The sequence below is a fragment of the Aphanomyces astaci genome (genome assembly GCF_000520075.1).
Source record: "Aphanomyces astaci strain APO3 unplaced genomic scaffold supercont1.32, whole genome shotgun sequence".
Taxonomy (NCBI): Eukaryota; Oomycota; class Saprolegniomycetes; order Saprolegniales; family Verrucalvaceae; genus Aphanomyces; species Aphanomyces astaci.
This window is the reverse complement of record NW_009798295.1, coordinates 435438-454646: the sequence shown is the minus strand read 5'-3', so window position 1 is coordinate 454646 and position 19209 is coordinate 435438. Positions and strand designations below refer to the sequence as shown.

General features: G+C 48.3%; 8 protein-coding genes across 11 annotated transcripts; 5 read left to right on the top strand and 3 right to left on the bottom strand.

The window, feature by feature from the left end:
• The first annotated feature begins 121 nt into the window (after positions 1 to 121).
• H257_11157 (hypothetical protein) lies at positions 122 to 2185 on the top strand. The gene is made up of 6 exons (XM_009837999.1): positions 122 to 905; positions 957 to 1088; positions 1165 to 1208; positions 1415 to 1540; positions 1592 to 1751; positions 1801 to 2185. Exons 1-6 carry the CDS (start codon positions 159 to 161, stop codon positions 2161 to 2163), a joined length of 1572 nt encoding a protein of 523 aa, XP_009836301.1. The 5' UTR covers positions 122 to 158; the 3' UTR covers positions 2164 to 2185.
• Positions 2186 to 3129: 944 nt separating this feature from the next.
• On the top strand, positions 3130 to 5929 carry H257_11156 (hypothetical protein). Its single transcript, XM_009837998.1, has 4 exons — positions 3130 to 3384; positions 3437 to 3763; positions 3822 to 4388; positions 4920 to 5929. The coding sequence occupies exons 1-4, from the start codon at positions 3265 to 3267 to the stop codon at positions 5868 to 5870; spliced, it is 1965 nt and encodes a 654-aa protein (XP_009836300.1). The 5' UTR covers positions 3130 to 3264; the 3' UTR covers positions 5871 to 5929.
• H257_11155 lies at positions 5924 to 7883 on the bottom strand. 2 transcript variants are annotated; one of them, XM_009837997.1, is made up of 6 exons: positions 7486 to 7883; positions 7376 to 7430; positions 6470 to 7314; positions 6300 to 6425; positions 6140 to 6194; positions 5924 to 6067 (listed from the first exon to the last, which is right to left on the bottom strand). In XM_009837997.1, the coding sequence occupies exons 1-6, from the start codon at positions 7851 to 7853 to the stop codon at positions 6059 to 6061; spliced, it is 1458 nt and encodes a 485-aa protein (XP_009836299.1). In that variant the 5' UTR covers positions 7854 to 7883; the 3' UTR covers positions 5924 to 6058. The 2 variants fall into 2 exon arrangements, with proteins under 2 accessions (XP_009836299.1, XP_009836298.1); XM_009837996.1 differs by having other exon boundaries at positions 6499 to 7314; positions 7486 to 7853.
• An 895-nt stretch (positions 7884 to 8778) lies between these two features.
• On the top strand, positions 8779 to 9234 carry H257_11154 (hypothetical protein; the record flags this gene model as incomplete). The annotated part of the gene is made up of 1 exon (XM_009837995.1): positions 8779 to 9234. The coding sequence occupies one exon, from the start codon at positions 8779 to 8781 to the stop codon at positions 9232 to 9234; it is 456 nt and encodes a 151-aa protein (XP_009836297.1).
• Positions 9235 to 9670: 436 nt separating this feature from the next.
• Positions 9671 to 10594, top strand: H257_11153. Of its 2 annotated transcripts, XM_009837993.1 has the most exons (5): positions 9671 to 9734; positions 9811 to 9932; positions 10002 to 10093; positions 10182 to 10292; positions 10340 to 10594. In XM_009837993.1, exons 1-5 carry the CDS (start codon positions 9711 to 9713, stop codon positions 10522 to 10524), a joined length of 534 nt encoding a protein of 177 aa, XP_009836295.1. In that variant the 5' UTR covers positions 9671 to 9710; the 3' UTR covers positions 10525 to 10594. The 2 variants fall into 2 exon arrangements, with proteins under 2 accessions (XP_009836295.1, XP_009836296.1); XM_009837994.1 differs by having other exon boundaries at positions 9671 to 9932.
• Positions 10595 to 12106: 1512 nt separating this feature from the next.
• H257_11152 lies at positions 12107 to 13851 on the bottom strand (the record flags this gene model as incomplete). 2 transcript variants are annotated; one of them, XM_009837992.1, is made up of 5 exons in its annotated part: positions 12107 to 12320; positions 12402 to 12658; positions 12941 to 12997; positions 13095 to 13411; positions 13467 to 13851. In XM_009837992.1, 5 exons carry the CDS (start codon positions 13849 to 13851, stop codon positions 12152 to 12154), a joined length of 1185 nt encoding a protein of 394 aa, XP_009836294.1. In that variant the 3' UTR covers positions 12107 to 12151. The 2 variants fall into 2 exon arrangements, with proteins under 2 accessions (XP_009836294.1, XP_009836293.1); XM_009837991.1 differs by lacking the exon at positions 12107 to 12320 and having other exon boundaries at positions 12364 to 12658.
• A 319-nt stretch (positions 13852 to 14170) lies between these two features.
• Positions 14171 to 17107, top strand: H257_11151 (hypothetical protein). The gene is made up of 5 exons (XM_009837990.1): positions 14171 to 14723; positions 14782 to 14883; positions 15243 to 15347; positions 15436 to 15644; positions 16162 to 17107. Exons 1-5 carry the CDS (start codon positions 14199 to 14201, stop codon positions 16994 to 16996), a joined length of 1776 nt encoding a protein of 591 aa, XP_009836292.1. The 5' UTR covers positions 14171 to 14198; the 3' UTR covers positions 16997 to 17107.
• A 1807-nt stretch (positions 17108 to 18914) lies between these two features.
• H257_11150 (hypothetical protein) lies at positions 18915 to 19194 on the bottom strand (the record flags this gene model as incomplete). The annotated part of the gene is made up of 2 exons (XM_009837989.1): positions 18915 to 19071; positions 19118 to 19194. The coding sequence occupies 2 exons, from the start codon at positions 19192 to 19194 to the stop codon at positions 18915 to 18917; spliced, it is 234 nt and encodes a 77-aa protein (XP_009836291.1).
• Between the last annotated feature and the right edge of the window lie 15 nt (positions 19195 to 19209).

The following is a 19209-nucleotide window of genomic DNA, read 5'->3' as shown; positions in this document are numbered from 1 at the left end:
TAGGTGTGCCGCGAAAAATTGAAAACTAGTCAGACTGTGTACAGTACACAGATTAGTGGATAGACAGTAGGACAGTAGAACGACGTCGTTCTTTTGCACCGCCTGCCTTGATTCCTGAGAATGAAACCGCCACACGCCTTCGGTTACGTATTCGCCCCATGAGTTGGGACCTGAGCCACCTCGGCGCCAAGTACCCGTGGCTGCAAGTGAACGCATCAACGCTCGAGGAATTCCGAGCCCCATTTGACTGGTCCAAGAGATCAGCGAGTCGCGACGAAGTAGACAATAACACCGCCCAGAAACCTCCTGGTCGTCGTCGGCATAAACCTCCTCATCGTGGAAGCTCGCCGTCACATGCTACGGCCCGACAGGTGCTTGTCATCAACACACGAGATCACTTGACCGATGCCGTGGGGCTGCTCCAACGATACAACAGCCCACCACCGAAACCGACCAAAGCCAGCGTTCTTCTTTCACAAACCAGTAACCTCGCCATACCGTTGTTGGCACACGACATGAAGGATCATGATGAAACTCCTCGGCTTATGTCCCCAGCAAACAGCCAATCCTCAACTCACGCTACGAAACAAAGCAAGTTTGACGTACTACCTTCTACATGTACCACCACCACCACATCCAAGCACCAACTTGCAAAAGCTTTGATGTACCCAGCACCGAAATTGAAACCACCCATGCACAAGCAAAAGCAGCAAAACTCCCACCACATTCGTGATGTAGCACCGATGCAGCCGTATGCTACCGTGCCAGCGTCCTCCATGCCTAGTCCTGCCATCACTTCGAAACATTCCTCTGGACACTCCAAGTCGGCGGCGTTATTAGCCAAGCAGTCCCAAGACCTTGAACGCGCCCTCACACAAGCTAAAGCGGACGAACTTGCTCTTTTTGTACGTGCCAACTTGACTATTCCTGTACTTTTACATGTATATTTATCGTAGAAATCCCTGGGCGATACCATCGACGCGCAACGCGCTACGATCCCGCTTCAATTCCTCTTTGAACGAAACATGTCGGCGTATTGCATTCAAAAGGGCGTGGAAACGATTTTGCATGTGTTTTCCACGCTCCAGGTAATAACTACCGTTATATTATATATTCCATGATCAACCCATTCCGTCGTCATGTACAAAACCTCGTCATGATTAGGCCAAATACGTTTGTCAAGGCTTTACGAAATGGCACCAAGTGACGTACGTATGCCCTTTTACCCCAAGTGTTTATAATGATCGATCACACTAATTTTTTCATAACTACACTATTTTTAGTCAGTTTGAACTGTCCAAGAGTGGATTTGATTGGCTACTGGATTCATGATCTGGGTTTTGATTGGCTGATGCGGTGCTGCGCTGCTCATGTTTCAAATGTCCCACGTCATAACGTTGACGATATGATGCAGCACGGCGCATCGCAAACAACAGATCCATGCAGCCACCCGACAACGAGTACAAGCTAAAGCCATTGCGTTGTTGAATCGTGTGGCCGGGGACTGCTTGATGGGCAACACCAAACGCGCCTTGTATCGGTACAGTAGGCGATCCGTACAGCCAGGAAGTGATGGTGATCGACTGTTTAGGTGGCATCGCACGGTGAAACGCATGGTCGCGGACGAGCGCGATGCCGCCGCCACGGCCATCCAAAAGCACACCAAGCGGCGACGAGACTCACGGATTGTGCAGCGCATGCGAGAGGAACGAGTAGCAATGGATGCACAAAATGTGACTCGCATCCTGCAGGTTTAAAACGCACATGTGAACACATGCTCAACCTCGATAACATGCATAGTTGCTGGCGCTGGAAGCGAACGGTCGGAAGAATCTGTGGACGATTCGGGAACATGCAGGGAAGATCCGCGAGCGCCGAGCGTATGAAGCGAGAACACGCGAAGAGGCCGCCGTGCGCATCCAGAGCGCCTACCGCGGCCATCGAGGTCGAGTCATGGTGCAACGACTGCGGCGGATTGTGGCGGATGCTGTAGCCGCCGCCGAAGCCATCAAGCACGCGGCTCTGTTGCGCCTTCGAAATAACTCGACGCTCATCCAAAGCATCATTCGCATGTTCCTTGTTCGTTTGCGCTTGTATAACAAACGCATGCAAGACGCCATTCGTGCCGACAATGCACTCACCATCCAGGTTGACATCCTGTAATCATATAATTCTTCGCCTCTGCATGAAAGGAGTAGAGAGCATGGCGAATGAAGAAAGGCAAGAAGGCCATGGCATCTCGGTTCACCAAGCGCAAGATGTCGATGGAGGAGCAAGCCGAACGCGAAGTGTTCCTGGCGCGGCAGAAGTTCCTCGCAGAGATGGAGAAGCGACGACAAGCTTGCGCCGTCATCATGCAGCGCCGCATTCGAGGGTACCTTGCAAGGAAGCATGTCCATCTCATGCGGGAAACGCGACGACTTGATCATGCTGTCCGAAGGGTCCAAGCTGCATGGAGAAAGTCCAAGGGCAGGTGCGTACGGATATCTTTCGTTATCCGTATAATTTCAAAAATCGTTCGCGCGCAATTTCTCACATTTCGTATTTTGCACTGTGGTAGGTATGCGTTGCATCTACGCTTCCTTGCGCAGCGCGAGCGGTTGGAGTGGGAGCGGGAAGCGGCGGCCTTACGCATCCAGACGCAATGGAGAAGGCACGTGGCATGGAAGGAAGCGCAGAAGAGACGCCGAGACCGAAACGAAGCAATCGCCGCTGCCGCTAGGGAAGCCGAGCGACGGGGGCATCTGGAAGCGTGCGCAACGGATATTTCGCGAGTGTACCGGGGATATGTTATCCGCCAAAAGATCAAGGCGGATGGACTGGCTGCAACCAAGATCCAACGATGCGTACGACGGTGGCGGGGGCGAAAGTTGAGGAAAATTATGAAAAACATCCGCGCTGAGCGCCGCAAGCAAGAAGAGATTGCCGCCATCGTAATCCAGAGACACTCACGGGGAATGATGGGACGGCAGCGGGCAGCGTGTCGCGCCAATGAAGTGGCTGCGGACGCGCGGCGAAAGCACGCAGCGGCGGCGAAACTTCAGTCGCGGTACACCCCATATTCATAATATTTGCTCTCGCCACTGTTCTCATGCCAAATGCAGCTGGCGAGGACGTCATGGAAGGAGCGCGGCGAATCTCCTGCGGCGAGCACATGCAGTGGTTCATGTGGAATCCCTACAGTCTACTCAACATTCGGGGAAGTCGGCTCTTGAATTGGCTATCCATGGATTCGATGTAAGTACCGCGGCAGGCATCAAAGCGATGGAAGAAGCGATCTCTGCGGCGGAGCGCGACATCGAAGAATCCAGAGATGCCGCTGGTCGCATACAACGACTATATCGAGGACGAACAGGGCGCCAAGTCGCCGCAATTCGCCTTGCAGTACGTCAGTGTCGAGTTCCAAACGTTCGAAAATGAAATGTGTGTTATGCAGGAGAAAAAAGCGCGCGACCAACTCAAGTACGAGAGCGCGCGACAGATTCAACGAATAGTACGCGGGAGTCGTGGTCGGCGCAGAGTAGTGCGCATCAAGGGCGACCTGGCCAAGGAAGCCCTTCGGGAAGTCTACCGACGGGAACGCATCGCACTCGAGGACAAGAAGAAGTGGGCCGAGCAGTTGGACATGGAGCAGTTCAAGGCGGACACGGTGACTCGAAAAGAGCGCGAGCGAAAGCTGCTGATTGCACAGCAAGAAGAAGAAATCGCTAGGTTGGACGCCCAAACCAGTGCATACAAAGTGCAAGCGTTGGAGGCGCAAAAGGTATCGTTTATCTAGAGTATCGTAGGGTACAAAGTCGATTCTTGTTTGTGTGGAATAGACGCTCAAAGCAGCCCAAGCGGCCGCGTGGAAACCAATGAACGACGGCTTTGGCAATGTATTCTATAGCAACGAACTGACGGGGGACACTACGTGGGATATACCCGAAGCGCTCCAGCCAAAACTCGAATACGTGGATCGAGAAGAAGACTGGGAAGAGCTGTATAATCCCCACACTGGCCAACTTTACAAGCACAATCGGGTCACTGGCGCGGTCCAGATGAACCAAGTCGACGCCTCCACAGACGATATCCCCATTCCCACAGCAGCCGCCGTAATCGACAAGGCCATCGTAGCTGAAACCACAGACAAGCCCGTGGTTGAGCAGCAGCATCATCCTATTGCTTCACAAACATATATCCAGCCAAGTAAGGAGAAGACCGAGCAAAACGCGAGTAGCGTTGGTGTACTTTGTTGGCGATGCAAGAAGACTCGAGCTGTCAAAGAGTGTGTGAATTGCAACCCAGATCAGAGCTTGTATTGCGCATCGTGCTTTACAAAGGAACACAAGGCCGTGGCAAAGCAAACGCACGACTTTAAACGATTGAACCACGACGGCACTCATGCGGTATGTACTACTGTACTACATCATGAATGTTAGTCGATGTAACATTACTATTGTCCTTTTGCCCAAAAACTATTGTGTACTGAATATTTGGTATGTAAAGTGATGTCTTGTGGTGATTGGACTACAGTATATCACACACTAATTGAAGCTTCACCGTAATGAAATGTTGTTGCTGGTTTCCTGCAATTTGATTGGCTCAATTCTTTTGCCGAGTCTGCAGTACATTTATTTGGTTGTGTCGATTCACTTTTATTCTCCATGTCGCCCGTCCAGTTTAGAATAAACACACAACAATATCTATTTTATGCGAACTAACTGAACACAGACCTCAACAATGGTTCCATTTTTGATAGAATTTCTTAGAATAATAAATACTAGTATTTGTATATGGACACTATGATTTTTTGTAAATTCATTTTATATTCAATTAACAGTAAATTATTACAATTTTAACAAGAAAGTTAATTCTTTGGTGTTATGATATCTATTTCATGTGCGAACGAACTGACACAAATCGCATCTATGTCATAGTGTGGTATGTGCTACAAGTGCGACGGTCAGGCCAGCTATCACTGCGCGACGTGCGACCCAGGGTTCCAATTCATGTGCGACTTGTGCTATGCATCGACCCACGCTACCGCCGAATACGCCGCCCATCGCAACCTTGTTCATTTTCGACCTGGGTCGGCGCTGTGCAGCCACTGCACCAAATTGGTCGCGCTGCGAGGATGCGTGGAATGCCAAGACAAGTTTTGCATCGATTGTTTTGAGATGACTCATGCCAAGGGGAAGAAGAACGCCCATGTACCCATCGTGTTAAACGTGGTCAAGGCGCCGCTGGACGATGTCACAGACGCGTATTGCGCGGAATGCGACGTGGCACTGTGTACAAAGCTGTGCAATTTGTGCGGCGACGGGTTATGCGACGCGTGTTTTGCCCACTTGCATGCCAAGGGTCGCAAGGCCGAGCATACATTTGTGTCGTGGAAACTCATGACGCAAGCTGGGGACTGGATTGAGATTTTGGAGGGCAAAGTTCCCATGTATTATAACATTGTGACCAAGGAGAGCTCGGCGGATAAGCCGAGTGTACTGCTCCTGGGCGTCGACAGGCATCGCGATATGATTGCCGACAAGGTGCGCGAGCGAAAAAAGGCCGAAAGTGAGCGGGAAAGCGAGCTCGTCGCGCTGCGGGAACAGCTCAAGGCCATGCAAGAAGCGGCAGAACTGGCGCGACGGCAACAGAAGGAGCTGGATCTGCTCCATGAAAACCCTGACGTTGTACTGGTGAAACCACTCAAGAAGCGGTGGTGGAAGTCCAAAGCCCAATTGGCCAAGGACAAAGCAGAGCGAGAGCACCACGTCGTGCTTTCCCTCTTGCTGACGAAACAACGCCAGGACCAACTGCACCGAGAAGCGATGGAGGTCGGATCTGTCGCATACGCCAATGCCATCGTCGCAGACATGGTACAACAAAGCTAACAAGTCTGCGACAACGTGAGCCATTCAAACCAACCAATTCAGGACCATTTACACTCTCCTCGAACGAACTTGTACGTGTATAACCAGAGGTTATCGTTATTATTGGCGTCGTGGGCAATCGATTTGGATGGTGGTGGGTGGAATATTCTGAAGGGGATTGATTGGTTAGGCTGCTGGCCTTCGGCTGGCTACGAGTGCTACAAGTATCATTATTTTTATAGTATAACATATGTTTCTAGTATGACGAATATTGTATTCATATCACGTACGAGATGGTCGACTGGTCTGCCGCAGCATGTCTGCTTTGGGTGGAGACAGCGGAATCTAATTGATATATATAAATATATATCGACAGACATGTGTGAACAATGTCACATATATATATATATATATAATGTCCCATATATATATATATATATATATATATACCCGGAGAACCGGTTCATCTCGCGATGGATGCCGCCGGTCGTGTTTGCCGCGGTCCGTTGCCAAATTAGATGGCGGACTCGATCCTGTCGTCTTGACCGACATGGACGATCTGTTGACCGAGGATTTCTATACAAGAAGAGGTACATAGGTATATATTGTATGGTTCGTACATGTTGAAAACACATATGCGATACAGTACCGGCGACTTGTTTTGCTCGCCACGAACCCGACTATGGGATGATGGAGATGTCATTGTAGCTGCGACGAGGTCGTCGAGTCGACCAATGGACGACTCTAGCGTGGACATTGTCGCAGATACCAGCATGGACATTGTTGCAGACGACGCATGGGGCTTATTTCGAGCACTAGTAGTACTAGTAGTAGTAGCACAAGAGGACATTGTTACGCCTGGCACAAGCACCAAGTCGTGCAGGACGTTGCCATAGATACATGGCGTGTAATCCACGCGGGGAATCGGCATATTGGTCACTGCGGGTACTTCTGGCGTCGGCGACATCGTTCGTCCATCTCCTTTCTGGCGGCGGGAGGAATCTGCGACACTGTTTTTGACTTGTCGAGGCTGGTGTTTACACCCAGCAGTGGACACAGGACGTTTGTGGACGCGGCCGTCGATGTATTGCACGTCATACACGGCAAACCCAACTTGCACTGCACCCGGTGCAGGAGAGTGTTCCACTGGTTTTAGTATCGGGGGTGCAGAGGCACTGATCCTGCGTTGTTTCCGCGGACTGGTTGGACACGTTGTAGGGCGAGATGGAGGGGGTTGAGCTTTTTGCTGCTGGTCTTGCTGAGAAGCTTCGTCCAGAACTTGGAGAAGCTTTCGCCGCCGATCGGCTTCGAACCGCCGCGCGTCCTTGTCGTCGTCGTCGTCGATGGATAAGACGAGACGTCCAATATGATCGGGAAGAGGTCGAGGAATGGGGTTTTGGCTCATGGCATGCTTGTTATCAGTGCTTTTGTTGACGGCGGCGCTGTCGGCCTTCGATGGACGGACCTGTTCATGACCAATATATATATATATCATGACCATCCTCCTGACAACATTGTGTATGTACCTCGATGCAGCATTCGTCGTCGACTCCAGCGGTCGACCCATGTGAATCCAACGCACTACACGACAAGACACAACGAGTGGATATGCAACGAACGTGGTAGGTCGACGTACCTGAGCACCATCGTGTACCTGGAAGCATGCACGGGTGTGACTGGCACCATGGCCCGAGCCAAGTTGTCGAGTGGAATGGCAGTGGGCACGGCATCCCATGACGGCAAGACAAAGTCGCATCGGGTCTGCATCGTCACTACCGCCAAGAGTTCGTCCAGCGACCGAGTGACCCACTTGCACGTGTACGGCACTACCGACGCGTTCAAGTACTTCTCGAACAATATGTGTGCGCCGAGAGTCAAAATCGTCTCGACGATGACTTCCGTTGGATCTTCCCCTTCGTCCAGCTCCACAGGCAATGGCAGCACCAGACCTGCATCCACGGTACTCCCCTTCTTTGCATGTGACGTTGCAACTACACCCGCCATGCGTCCTCAGAGGCGTTTGGCGGTTTCACCGTGGGCGACTAGTGACATATGTCACTAAAATCTCGTGAAACTCATCCTGATCTATTTAGACCTTAAATAACGGATCATTATCTATTTAATCCTTAAACTGTCCTATGAATTGTACTCGAGTATATAATAAGTTGTCTGGTCCAAAATAGTTGTCATGTTAGACTTCAAAATGAAGTATTTTGTCCTAACTAAGCGTTAAACTTACTCATTCGCGTATCTGATTGGTGTAAATGCAAGCTGAAGATCTCCTCTTTGATTGGATACTTCAAACAGCGTAAAATTCACACTCTTGGCGAAGTTTTCCAACTTGAAAAATGACTTGTGCCACCTTGCTACTTAATTTTAATATCCAATAAGAGTCGATCACACCTTCTTTCTTGCACACGATTGGCTATAACACGGGTTACAATTTTGAACAGGTTGGACACTTGAATTTTGTAGAGCTTTGTGTGATGCTGATCTCGAGAATTGTGAACTGATGAGTTCACCCCGACTATTTCCAGTGTGGTTCTCCCCTTACAGCTTACATGATGTTGTTGGATTGCAATGTCGTGGTGGCTCTGGTGGGACAACGCGGTGGAGGAAGAGGTCTTGGTAGCACCCATCGCAAAGTGCTAAAACCGCCACTTCAGCACTTGCGACGGGTGCAATCAAGACGTCTTGCGCCACCGTCCACGCAACCACGTGATCACACACATACCGGCAGGGAGGTGTACGGTACCGACACGGGCTGGATGGTGGAATGCGGGATAACCAATTTCATTGGGTTAGTAGGCAAGTGGTGAAATGAGACCTGTTAGAATTGACCGAGTCCTGAATACCACATCACATGATCTTGCTCTCATACACGACCTATATGTATCGCAACAAGGCGTGATGAGGCATAGAGCGATGTATGCGACTACTCAACCCGTCGATCCTGGGCTGTCCCGCCCTCCGCCAAGTCGATGCGATGATCAACCAAGCGTTTGGTCCGACCTTGGAATCGGAACGTGTACGCGCCAAGCTGCTGCGGTACCTCCGTCACATTTTGGACCAAGGCCAGTGCTCGTATTTGATCACGCCGTCGGGGTCGTACCCGCTCAAAACGCACCTGCCGGATTCCGACATTGACGTGTGTCTGGAAGTGCCGGACGCGGCCGCCACGTGGCATCTTGCCGTGACCCAAGCGCTGATTGGCGCCGCGACGCCCGTCGACAGCGATTTTCGTGATTTCACGGCATCTGATTGGACAAACTGGACGGTTCACCTTGCGCAGCAAACAAGATTGCCTATTTCACCTTGCTTTTTCTGGTTAATGGCCTTCAAATTGGCAAAATATTCAATCACTCGCCAGAGAATCCAATCTTAACTATAAACTTCCCCATCTCGCCCACTTGTTCATGTGATTGTTGTATTGCCCTTGAAGCACTACTATACCAAGGCGCTTCTATGATGTTGTATGTATCGATCAAACATGCTCAAAAGACGCCATACGTGACCGTAGTTCCTTCGGTAGACGTCTGTCGACGACGAAATCGCACCTGAGGCTAAACGATGCCTAGTTGAACAAGCTACGGCACTGCGATTTGCTTGTTGTGGTAGATGTCACTTGATATTTCCAGTATAATTATGCTTTAATAATATTGCAGTTTGTATAGAATGTACTAAACATGTATACAAGTGGCTGAATGATTTATACTAAGGATACAAATTACGAGTCAAACCAAGACAGCTACTTTGGACCAGAGTAGCATCAGATTTATACCGTAGAAAATGAACGATAAATTAGTGTGGTAACTATGACAAAGGATACATACGGTAATTGATCATGCTGGATGTGGCAAGATGGACGGCGACTTCTACGTCGAGGTGGGAGTTGATACTTGTATTCGTCATTGGTTTGTGCTCTGGCCTGCTCATTCCACGTGTCATGCGAACCTTCCAGCGCTTCTCCACCGTCAAGGACATCCCTGATGCATGCTTCCACCAGCGCATGACACTTCGAGGTACCGTCGTATCTGTGTCCGACGGCGACACGTTCCGCCTTCGGCACATGCCGCTGTGGAGGTATGTATGTTGCTTTACCACGATAGCAAAGACCACACCAGTGACGAGTCCATCACACTATGTACACAGGGGGGTAGGGACGTACCCAACCAAGAAACCCACCGAGCACACGCTTCAGATCCGACTGGCAGGCGTCGACACCCCGGAAATGCCTCACTTCGGTACTACGTGACCCTCTATTCCACCCGTTTCTACGGTCCCCCTCAGCGAATACAGTACTACTACTACTAAGGACCATCCTCTTCCTAGGCAAGGAATGCCAGCCCTATGCCAAGGAAGCCAAGGCATGGCTCGTGCACGAGCTCAAAGGCGCGGTCGTGACGGTGACCTTGCTACGTCGAGACCAATACGGCCGCGCAGGTCTCACCATCATCGTATCTATCATCGAATATGACGACTGTAATTAGTGTGCATGGTGACGTACAGTAAATCGTGGTGGGCCGTCAAGAAGAACGTGTCCGAAGAGCTATTGAGAGTCGGCCTCGCCAAAGTCTACCGCTTGGCTGGAGCTGAATACGGCGGCCTCCTCGACACGTTCAATATCCTCGAAGCCCACGCGAAGAAAGCCAAGCTTAACATATGGAGCCAATAGCTCATAAACGAAATCACATCATCACACGTTTCAAGTGTCTATCATCGTCGTACTGTAGTTCCTATTATAAGAGAAATAACGTCATCACATGTTTCAAGTGTCTATCGTCGTCGTTTGAAGGCGGCCAACCGAATTATCATTATTATTTAATAGAACGTTATTAATAGTACTACATTTGTATTGTGCTTTGCACCTTTTTTGGCAATTCCAGGGTTAAATTCATTGTTTAAAAAATTATCAGGCTTAAATAACGTCTAAAGTAACTTAAATTACGGTTGGGTGTGTTGTTTAAAGTTACTTCATCTAATGCGATGATTGGTGGGTTGAAGGTGGTTTTACAGGCACTTTCGTAAAACAAGTTGTTTGCCGGTTTTCATTCCGGCAAACAACTTACTTTACGTCAACACGTCAAGGTGCTTGCCGCAATGAAACTGAAGCAGCTATGGCCACATATATGACCTCTTATCCATGATCACTACAGTACTAACATTATCTACTCCGAGTAATGTATATAACGTTAGGGATATAGTTAGAATATATGTAGTCGTCGCGCTGTCCAATGATTCAAAGCTATGCCATACCAACATGTGCAACACTTGATCTGCTCTAACCTTAGCACAGTACGTGGAAGGCAAGGGCGCACTACGACTACACGATGTATAGTACTCCCATTTCACATCCTAATACGGTAATACGGTATGCATCGTGATGCACTGGTGGTTGCGCTGCGTTAGTTGACCTGGTGCTACAACTCGATTAGTTAGTGGCTGAAATAAAGTAAGGGTTGTTTTATTCTGCTGAAATGCAGAACTTGTGTTTAGCGTTGTTTTATCTTCAATTGGGCTTATATTATTTTAAACGTCTGGTTCTTTAACGCAGTTAATGAACGGGCAAACTACATGAAAAGCACAATAGTACGTACCTTGTATTATTTACGACTGGATTCACATTTGACGCCCATATGGTCGCCATCATTTGGGAACTGATTCACATTTGACGACCATATTGCTTGTTCTCGAACGTACTTACATGTTGTTCAAATCGTAATCACATCTTTGACTTCGAAGTAATTACTATTAATAGTATTAATATGCAAATAGTACAAGGGCCACTCTGGCTGGCCTCTTTTCAGAACTATTATGATAATTTTTTCCAAACGACAGTTTTTGTGTGTGTTTGGGTACGAAATGTGATATACTATATAATTTGATATAATAAGTACGTCGATAATATATTTACTGCTTTCTGACAGACAAAAGTGTCGCATTTGTACCCACAGGTTTTTCCAGCAATAGTTCTCCTTCCATCATCCTATTCAGAGGGTCACATAATTTCTAAATATTCTTTATTGTCCTATATTTTCCAAATATTTTTTATTGTCGTATATTTTCCAAATATTTTTTATTGTCCTATATTTTCCAAATATTTTTTATTGTCCTATATTTTCCAAATATTTTTTATTGTCAAATATTTTCCAAATATTTTTTATTGTCAAATATTGTCGAAATATTTTTTTGTCACCTCCCATTTGAAAAGGGAATTGTGTGTCAGAATATTAAAAATCTTTGACATCAAATTTTCTGTGGCATCCTCATAATAAATAATAATATTTTTTTCTGTTTTGGAATTATATGGCAAACGTGAGGATAGCATCGACGACGTCGTGTCGCATACTGAGTTGGTCGGGTGTAAGCGGTCCCAGCGACTGCCGTGGCGATGATAATGGCGATGGATCCACAACACTTGCCATACCTTCCATAGCTTGGACTAGGTCGAGCAGTGACAGGTCGTAAAACCTAAAAGCATACCATTTCAATTATATAATTCTTCAGAAACGCTGTCACATATTTTGATATATAATAAATATACACACGCACTCGCTATCGACCATGCTGGTACGAGAAGGAAGCATGCGCTGCTGCTGCGGTCTCTTCGGAGGTGCTATCTCTGGATGGTGTGGGGAAGCCTCGCTCGCTGCGATACGAATAATTTCTGCGACACTGTCGACTTGAACGCCGATTGTGTGCGTGTGCACGGCGTCCGTCTGCGTCTGCGACGATGTCACAGGCGTGGGAAGCACTGGCTCGAGCGCCGCGTCCATGCGGTGCTTCCATTCGAGCACGATATCCCTTACCTAGACAGCAATGCGCAAAAAAATATATTATTATTATATAAACGAGGTTGTGGATGCATTATTTTTATTGGGTCGAACAAAATATACATAGGTGGTGCCACGAATATTGCCATATATATATATATATATGGCAATAATCCTTTTGAGTGTCATGTATTTAGTATATATATATATATACTATATTTACTAAATGCATGACACTCAAAACCCCATGGGATGTTTCAATTAGCAAAACCATAATAGAATTAATATTCTTGCAATATATTGAACCTAGTTTCGTACCTTGTCCGTGGACGACAGGTTCAAAAGCGAGGAAATATCCGAGTGATGGTCTTTGTCCTACATTCCGCAACCCGGTCGGTATGAAAGGTAAAGCCAGGTAATTATATATATATAGTGTCGGTACTCCCAGGTGATCATATATATATATATATACCTCGGACAGTCGTTGGTGAGCGTCTAGTTGTTCGGCCAAGAGCAACCGCTGTCGCCGCTCCATGGCGATCTCTTCCCGCAGGCGGTCCATCTCGACCTCCCATTGCCGCGATGCCTTGCGCATGGCGTCGTCATGATCGAGTCGAAGAACTTGAAGCGCATGGGCGTGGTTGTGCGCTTGCTGCTGGAGTCGCGCCGCGTCCGCTGCCGCCGCGGTCACTTTGGCCTGCTCCATGTCGCTCTGTGCCTGCATCGCATGCATGCGTGCTTGGTACGTCTTGAGCATGTCGAGGGATTGCGCCAGCTTGATTTGGAGATCTAGGATAATGGTGGTGGAGTGGGTGGGTGGAATGGCACGGGTAGTAGTACACACCATCCTTGTCGGCCACGGCTTGATCGAGCACGGCCGTGACGTCGTCGACCTGTTTGCGCAGCTGCTCGTTCTCGCCCCCAACTTTCATCAACTGACGAATGAGCTTGCCCACCTTTTGCTTGTCCTCGGGACAGAGGTGGCTGATACGGACGCGACTCTGGGCCGACGAGTGCACAGGTGACGACGACCCGATGTCGGCAACGTCTTGTCGGATTGCGACGGTCTGGCGAAGTTGCTTCCATTGGGACAAGGGAGCAGCGCGGGTGGAAGTAGAGGATTGTGCATTTCTTGCTCGTGAGATATCCCGTGGACCTGTGGCCGCTGCACGAGTGCCGCCGTGGCGGCGGCTCCAGTGAGCGCCGCTGCTGCTGGTGGAAGGATTCATAATGTATTGTGGAATCGACTACATATTGGACCAATCACAACAAAGGAGGTATTATAACGCAATACGTTAAACCGGGCCACACGTTTAAACAGGTTTAGGGACAATTCAAGGTGATAAAACGTAGTGGTTATATCATGGGCTCACGTTATTTCGTCTTTCTACCAACGGGGATGGAATATATTGCAGCTATCTGTAATTTAATTAAAAGTGATAAAGTTATCAGTAAGTTTGTATTGTCTCACAATAAAACCATGTTCTGTTTCTATTTTATTCTCTTGAAGTAACTCCTGTACCTGCTGCGCGTCTCACTTTTATTTTTCATCCGCAGAAGAGACTAGACCAGCTACATGAGCACTGCTTCCGCTGCCACCCCCGCTGCTGTTGCCGTTGCCGCGCCGCCTGCGGCCCCTGCCGCGACCACGACGACCCCTGCGCCGATCAACACTTCCTCCAGCATCTTGGAGAAACACCCTCGCTTGATGGATGAATTGCCAAAGCACGCAAAGCCCGCCGCCCTTGCGAACAAAGTGTTGGCGTACGGCACGGCTGGGTTCCGCGACAATGCCGACATCCTCGGTTCCACGTTTCACCGCATGGGCATGCTTGCAGTCCTTCGTTCCAAGAAGGAGCACAAGATCACGGGGTTGATGGTCACGGCGTCGCACAACGCTGCCCCCGACAACGGAGTCAAGCTCGTCGACCCCGATGGCGGCATGTTGTCGCAATCGTGGGAGAAATACGCGCAGCAACTGGCGAACGCCCCCACCGAAAAGGTTGTGGAAGCGCTCGACTCGATTGTGCGCGCCGAGAAGATCGATTTGGATCAACCTGGCAACATCTTCATTGCCAAGGACACCCGCGTGTCCAGCGAGGTACATCCCCCTCCTTCATCAGCGTTATCATCTCTCCATGTCTTATGCTTTGACGTAGCACTTGTCGGAATTGGCGCGGGAAGGCGCTCTCCTCGTCGGCGGCAACGTCCTGGACTTTGGACTCCAGACGACCCCCCAGCTGCACCATTATGTCCGCATGGTATGTCGTCTCCCATCCTTTTGCTGACTTTCGACCATGTTATGCTATTTAAGTGGGAATATGCTTAAATATATCTCGAATGATATTTACATAATTTTATATATGTCTCGTCTGGACAAACTATAATATATATATTTTAGTCATTAACTACCCATTGCAAGGGTATGTATATCTGTTTTTGAATTTCTGTTGATGTCGATTGTAGTATTCTTACGATATAGTTGGATATTAAGTCGACTGATATATATATATATACGATTGAACGTCATATATTTCGTCGTTCTTGCCAAGGAAGAATAAAATATCAATGTTTGAATCTGTAATATTATATATATATATATTAACCCACGTGATTATAGTGGAACTTTGAGCAATACAACAAGGGCGACTGGGCGTCCGAAACTGGCTACTACAACATGCTCGTAGACGCATTCAAGCAACTCACGAGTGGCGTCGACCCCAAGGTATATATATAAATATATATATATATATATTCCTGGAGCGCCAATCTATCTTCTTTTTGGCTCGAATGTGGCTGACAAACTTGCTTAGAAACTCGAACTTCGCACGCCGTTGTACGTGGACTGCGCCCACGGCGTCGGGGCGCCCCAGCTATCTAAACTGGCCAAGGAACTGGGCGATTTGCTCCATGTGGAGATTCGAAACACCCCCGCGGATGGCCAGCTCAACCACGAGTGCGGCGCCGAGCATGTGCAGAAGGGCCGCGCGCCTCCCGCCGGCTTTTCCCGCGATGCGGATCGGTATGGCCACGGCTTGTATATATATATATATATTCTAGGATGTTGGGCATTCGAATACATTGTATGTCGTGTACCCTATTCAGTCATTCAGTTTGTGATTTACTTGGGAACTATCGCCAGACCTTTGAAATTTGATGTAAAACCAAGTTTAAGAGTGATGATTTTATATATATTCATCCGTTTGAGCTAATCAAGTTGCACGCTTTATTCGTTTTAGCCAATCATCTTTGCTTGTTCTATGTGTTGGCAAAGTTAACCACATCTCCTAAACTTACAACGTTGGGCGACAAACCCCATATAAATATATATATACGTTTTATATCTATATAAATATGTCTATTTCAAGTGTATCTATATATCGCGCCTCCTATGAATCTATCTATCTATCTATATATATATATATATATGGCATACGCATGTATATCTTTCTAGAGTCTGCCACGTTGTCCACCCACTATTATTTCTAGTCTATCTATGGCACCTCGTATATATATATATATATAATATATATATCTAGTGGCAAGCGCGCGTGCAGCTTGGATGGCGACGCCGATCGCGTGGTATTTCACTATTTCGACGACCAAGGCGCGTGGCATCTGCTGGATGGTGATAAAATTGCTTGCTTATTTGCCGACTTTTTCGCGGACAAGCTAGCGGTGCTCGAGTTGGATGAGATTTCACTGGGGGTGGTGCAGACTGCTTATGCCAACGGTGGCGCCCATGCATACCTGAAAGCCAAGCAGATTCCCATTGGATTGGCCAAGACAGGCGTCAAGTACTGCCACCACAAAGCCATGGAGTTTGATATTGGCATTTACTTTGAAGCGAATGGCCACGGTACAGTCATGGTGAAAGATCATGTGATCGATCGGCTGCAGAAGCTCGAAACCGCCGTGGATGACCCGAAGAAGAAGGCCGCCGTGTCGCAGATCCTGGCGGCGTACCAGCTGATCAACCAGGCTGTGGGGGATGCCCTGAGCGACCTCTTGTTTGTGGAAGTGCTGCTCCTTCAACAGAACTGGACGATTCAGCACTGGAATGCCATATACAACGACCTACCATCCCGCCAGACCAAGGTCCAGATCGCCGATAGAGCTCTGGTCAAGACGACCGACGATGAGACTGCTTGTTTGGCCCCCGAAGCGCTCAAAGATGCCGTGGATGCACTCGTGGCCGCCGCCGGTCCCCGCGCCCGCGCCTTTGTCCGCCCATCCGGCACGGAAGATGCCGTGCGTGTGTATGCGGAGGCGCAGACGGAAGCCGCCGCCAACGACCTGGCACTCCGCGTCGCCCAAGCCGTCCATGCGCATGCGGCGGGGGTCGGAAACGCGCCGACGGCATTTGTCGCCTAAGAAGCAAGGCTCGTGGGTTTAAACGATAATGATGAGAAGATATGATGGGATAAACTATCGTTACTAGGACGTGGTGTGTAACAGTATCGCAGACGACGTGGGCAGATTGACTTATTCGCTATATACTCGTAATCGTCAATATTATTAATAATAGAAGTACTACTATTGTGAATTCGATACGAATTTCCAAGAATCGAATATATTTCGCCGCCGAATCGGATCACGAATCCACGCTATTGGCTAATCCAATTTTTTGAGTGGATTTGATTGGCTCTTTGGACATGTATATTCAACCAATCACAACTCCTGCGTGATGCAATATAGATTCGACAAACCAGGAATTTTGGAAGTTTATAGCGAATATTGACAATATTACTATAATACTAGTACTACTTGATACTGGTCCGAATATATTTGAGTGACTACCAAGTTTGCAGGACTGGAATAAATGAGCCGCCAAAAGTACATACTGGTCAATCTTGACATGAGAGTGTACTACACCGAGTACTCTCTCGACTTTTTATGTACATTTTAGGGCGAACTCAAGAGTAGAATTCGATGTCTGTACCAGTTCATGTCGAGTGTGTCGTCGTCATGGTCGTAACGACTATAAAGCAACCCATCCATCGCTACAAGGTGGCCGTAACGTTATGCACGGAAGACCTCCTTCTTGTCGACCCCACCCCAACAATATCTGCCATAGCTAACAACACTCTAAACTTGCCTTCAGGAGGTGTTTGCCAATGGATGTGTGCCCCGTGTTGTGGATGGATGGATGGCTTGCGTGTAAATATGATATTCAAGGCCGACACCCGTCGACGTACCCCTCCAACATGACTGTAACTACTCGACCAACAAGAGATCGATGGTCAAGCCACGTGTGTGGGAGACACTTGGGGGGATGGATGCTAGTGAATTGGAAAGTGAATTCACAGTAGGGTTTGCTTGCAGCGACGACAACAGCCTGTGGAGGGTAGCTACCCTAGCTGCATAATATATATTGTAATAATGGCTTTACCCCTCGTATGATGATACTTGTTAGATTTGGACTAGTTCCCCGTAGAATCGGCAAATATTATGGAAAGGCAATGGCATATTTTGCGAGATGCACAACACGTTTGTTGTGAACATGTCAACATGGGCAGCCAAATCCCAATTAACGTTAGGGCCGAGCATAGGTCACTAGAATTGACGTTTGCGTCGTACAGCAGACAAGACCAAGTATGGCCACGGTACTACACTTATTCCCGAGAATACAGTTGTACGGTCGTTAACAGGACTGGTCTGGACCTCCACAAATGTCCCAAAGTCTCTAAAAAGTATCTACAAAGGTGTGTGGATGCCAAGTTTTCCACTGGTTGGAGCTCCCGACAGTGTGTTGGGGTGATTTCATTGCGTACTAATACATATGTACTACGCGTTATTCGTTCATTTTAGCCATAACTCAATGGGTTTGAAGAGTTTCTCCAATCATACACTTTGGGTACCGGTACTCGTTGGTCTAACACTGTAAGTTGTCTACGTAGTACATATGTACTGTACCTCGTTCTTGACATGGACGAGTTGAACAGTCATGTAGCCAACGTCTCTTGAATTCATATTACCATACTTGCCATCATAGCTCCAACCATCCTTCAGTACACTCGAGGACCACACAAAGCTGCGATACAGTCTGTATATGGTTGGTATACAGCTAGCCACACTTGAACGACTGGGAAGTGTTTACCACGGAAAGTGCACAGCAGCTCGACGAATGGAAAGCATCATAATGGTTTGGTGTTTTGTTTATATGTCATCTCTTGCCACCATTGTGCTCAGAGACAAGTACGTACAGGCGGCGCTGGGTATATGGCGGCCGTGGCTACTCCATCGAACGGGAAAGCAAGAGGCACGCCGTGTAGTGATGGAATGGATAATATCAGTTGAAGGCCCGAACGAACCCTGCGCCGACAAACGTAGCGCCAAACCCAGCGAGCCACCGTCGATGTCCGACCTGTGACGGCGGGACCTTGGCCAGTTCATGGAACGCGTATGTGGCTACCCCTAGGCATGTGATCGTCCCAGTGGCGCGGCATCTACATGACGATTGTTTAAAATACATGTATATATCCATCAACGTACTCGAAGCAGTCCGTCTTCTCGGCACCAGTGCCATCGGCCAACGCCTGCGTCGGTGTCGGCGGCAATGTTGGCACCATCGTACTGAAATTTGT

What these genes read in the sequence shown, in the direction of transcription:
- H257_11157 (XM_009837999.1), top strand. Translation starts at nt 159, where the DNA reads ATGAGTTGGGACCTGAGCCACCTCGGCGCCAAGTACCCGTGGCTGCAA. An exon ending in ATGTGTTTTCCACGCTCCAG is followed by an intron (nt 1,089 to 1,164) that starts GTAATAACTACC and finishes CGTCATGATTAG; the next exon opens with GCCAAATACGTTTGTCAAGG. An exon ending in ACCAAACGCGCCTTGTATCG is followed by an intron (nt 1,541 to 1,591) that starts GTACAGTAGGCG and finishes TCGACTGTTTAG; the next exon opens with GTGGCATCGCACGGTGAAAC.
- H257_11156 (XM_009837998.1), top strand. Translation starts at nt 3,265, where the DNA reads ATGGAAGAAGCGATCTCTGCGGCGGAGCGCGACATCGAAGAATCCAGA. An exon ending in TCGCCGCAATTCGCCTTGCA is followed by an intron (nt 3,385 to 3,436) that starts GTACGTCAGTGT and finishes TGTGTTATGCAG; the next exon opens with GAGAAAAAAGCGCGCGACCA. An exon ending in ACCACGACGGCACTCATGCG is followed by an intron (nt 4,389 to 4,919) that starts GTATGTACTACT and finishes TCTATGTCATAG; the next exon opens with TGTGGTATGTGCTACAAGTG.
- H257_11155 (XM_009837997.1), bottom strand. Translation starts at nt 7,853, where the DNA reads ATGGCGGGTGTAGTTGCAACGTCACATGCAAAGAAGGGGAGTACCGTG. An exon ending in AGGTACACGATGGTGCTCAG is followed by an intron (nt 7,431 to 7,485) that starts GTACGTCGACCT and finishes CTTGTCGTGTAG; the next exon opens with TGCGTTGGATTCACATGGGT. An exon ending in GAGATGAACCGGTTCTCCGG is followed by an intron (nt 6,195 to 6,299) that starts GTATATATATAT and finishes TATATCAATTAG; the next exon opens with ATTCCGCTGTCTCCACCCAA.
- H257_11153 (XM_009837994.1), top strand. Translation starts at nt 9,694, where the DNA reads ATGCTGGATGTGGCAAGATGGACGGCGACTTCTACGTCGAGGTGGGAG. An exon ending in CGGCACATGCCGCTGTGGAG is followed by an intron (nt 9,933 to 10,001) that starts GTATGTATGTTG and finishes CTATGTACACAG; the next exon opens with GGGGGTAGGGACGTACCCAA. An exon ending in AGACCAATACGGCCGCGCAG is followed by an intron (nt 10,293 to 10,339) that starts GTCTCACCATCA and finishes GACTGTAATTAG; the next exon opens with TGTGCATGGTGACGTACAGT.
- H257_11151 (XM_009837990.1), top strand. Translation starts at nt 14,199, where the DNA reads ATGAGCACTGCTTCCGCTGCCACCCCCGCTGCTGTTGCCGTTGCCGCG. An exon ending in CGAGTGGCGTCGACCCCAAG is followed by an intron (nt 15,348 to 15,435) that starts GTATATATATAA and finishes AAACTTGCTTAG; the next exon opens with AAACTCGAACTTCGCACGCC. An exon ending in TTTTCCCGCGATGCGGATCG is followed by an intron (nt 15,645 to 16,161) that starts GTATGGCCACGG and finishes ATATATATCTAG; the next exon opens with TGGCAAGCGCGCGTGCAGCT.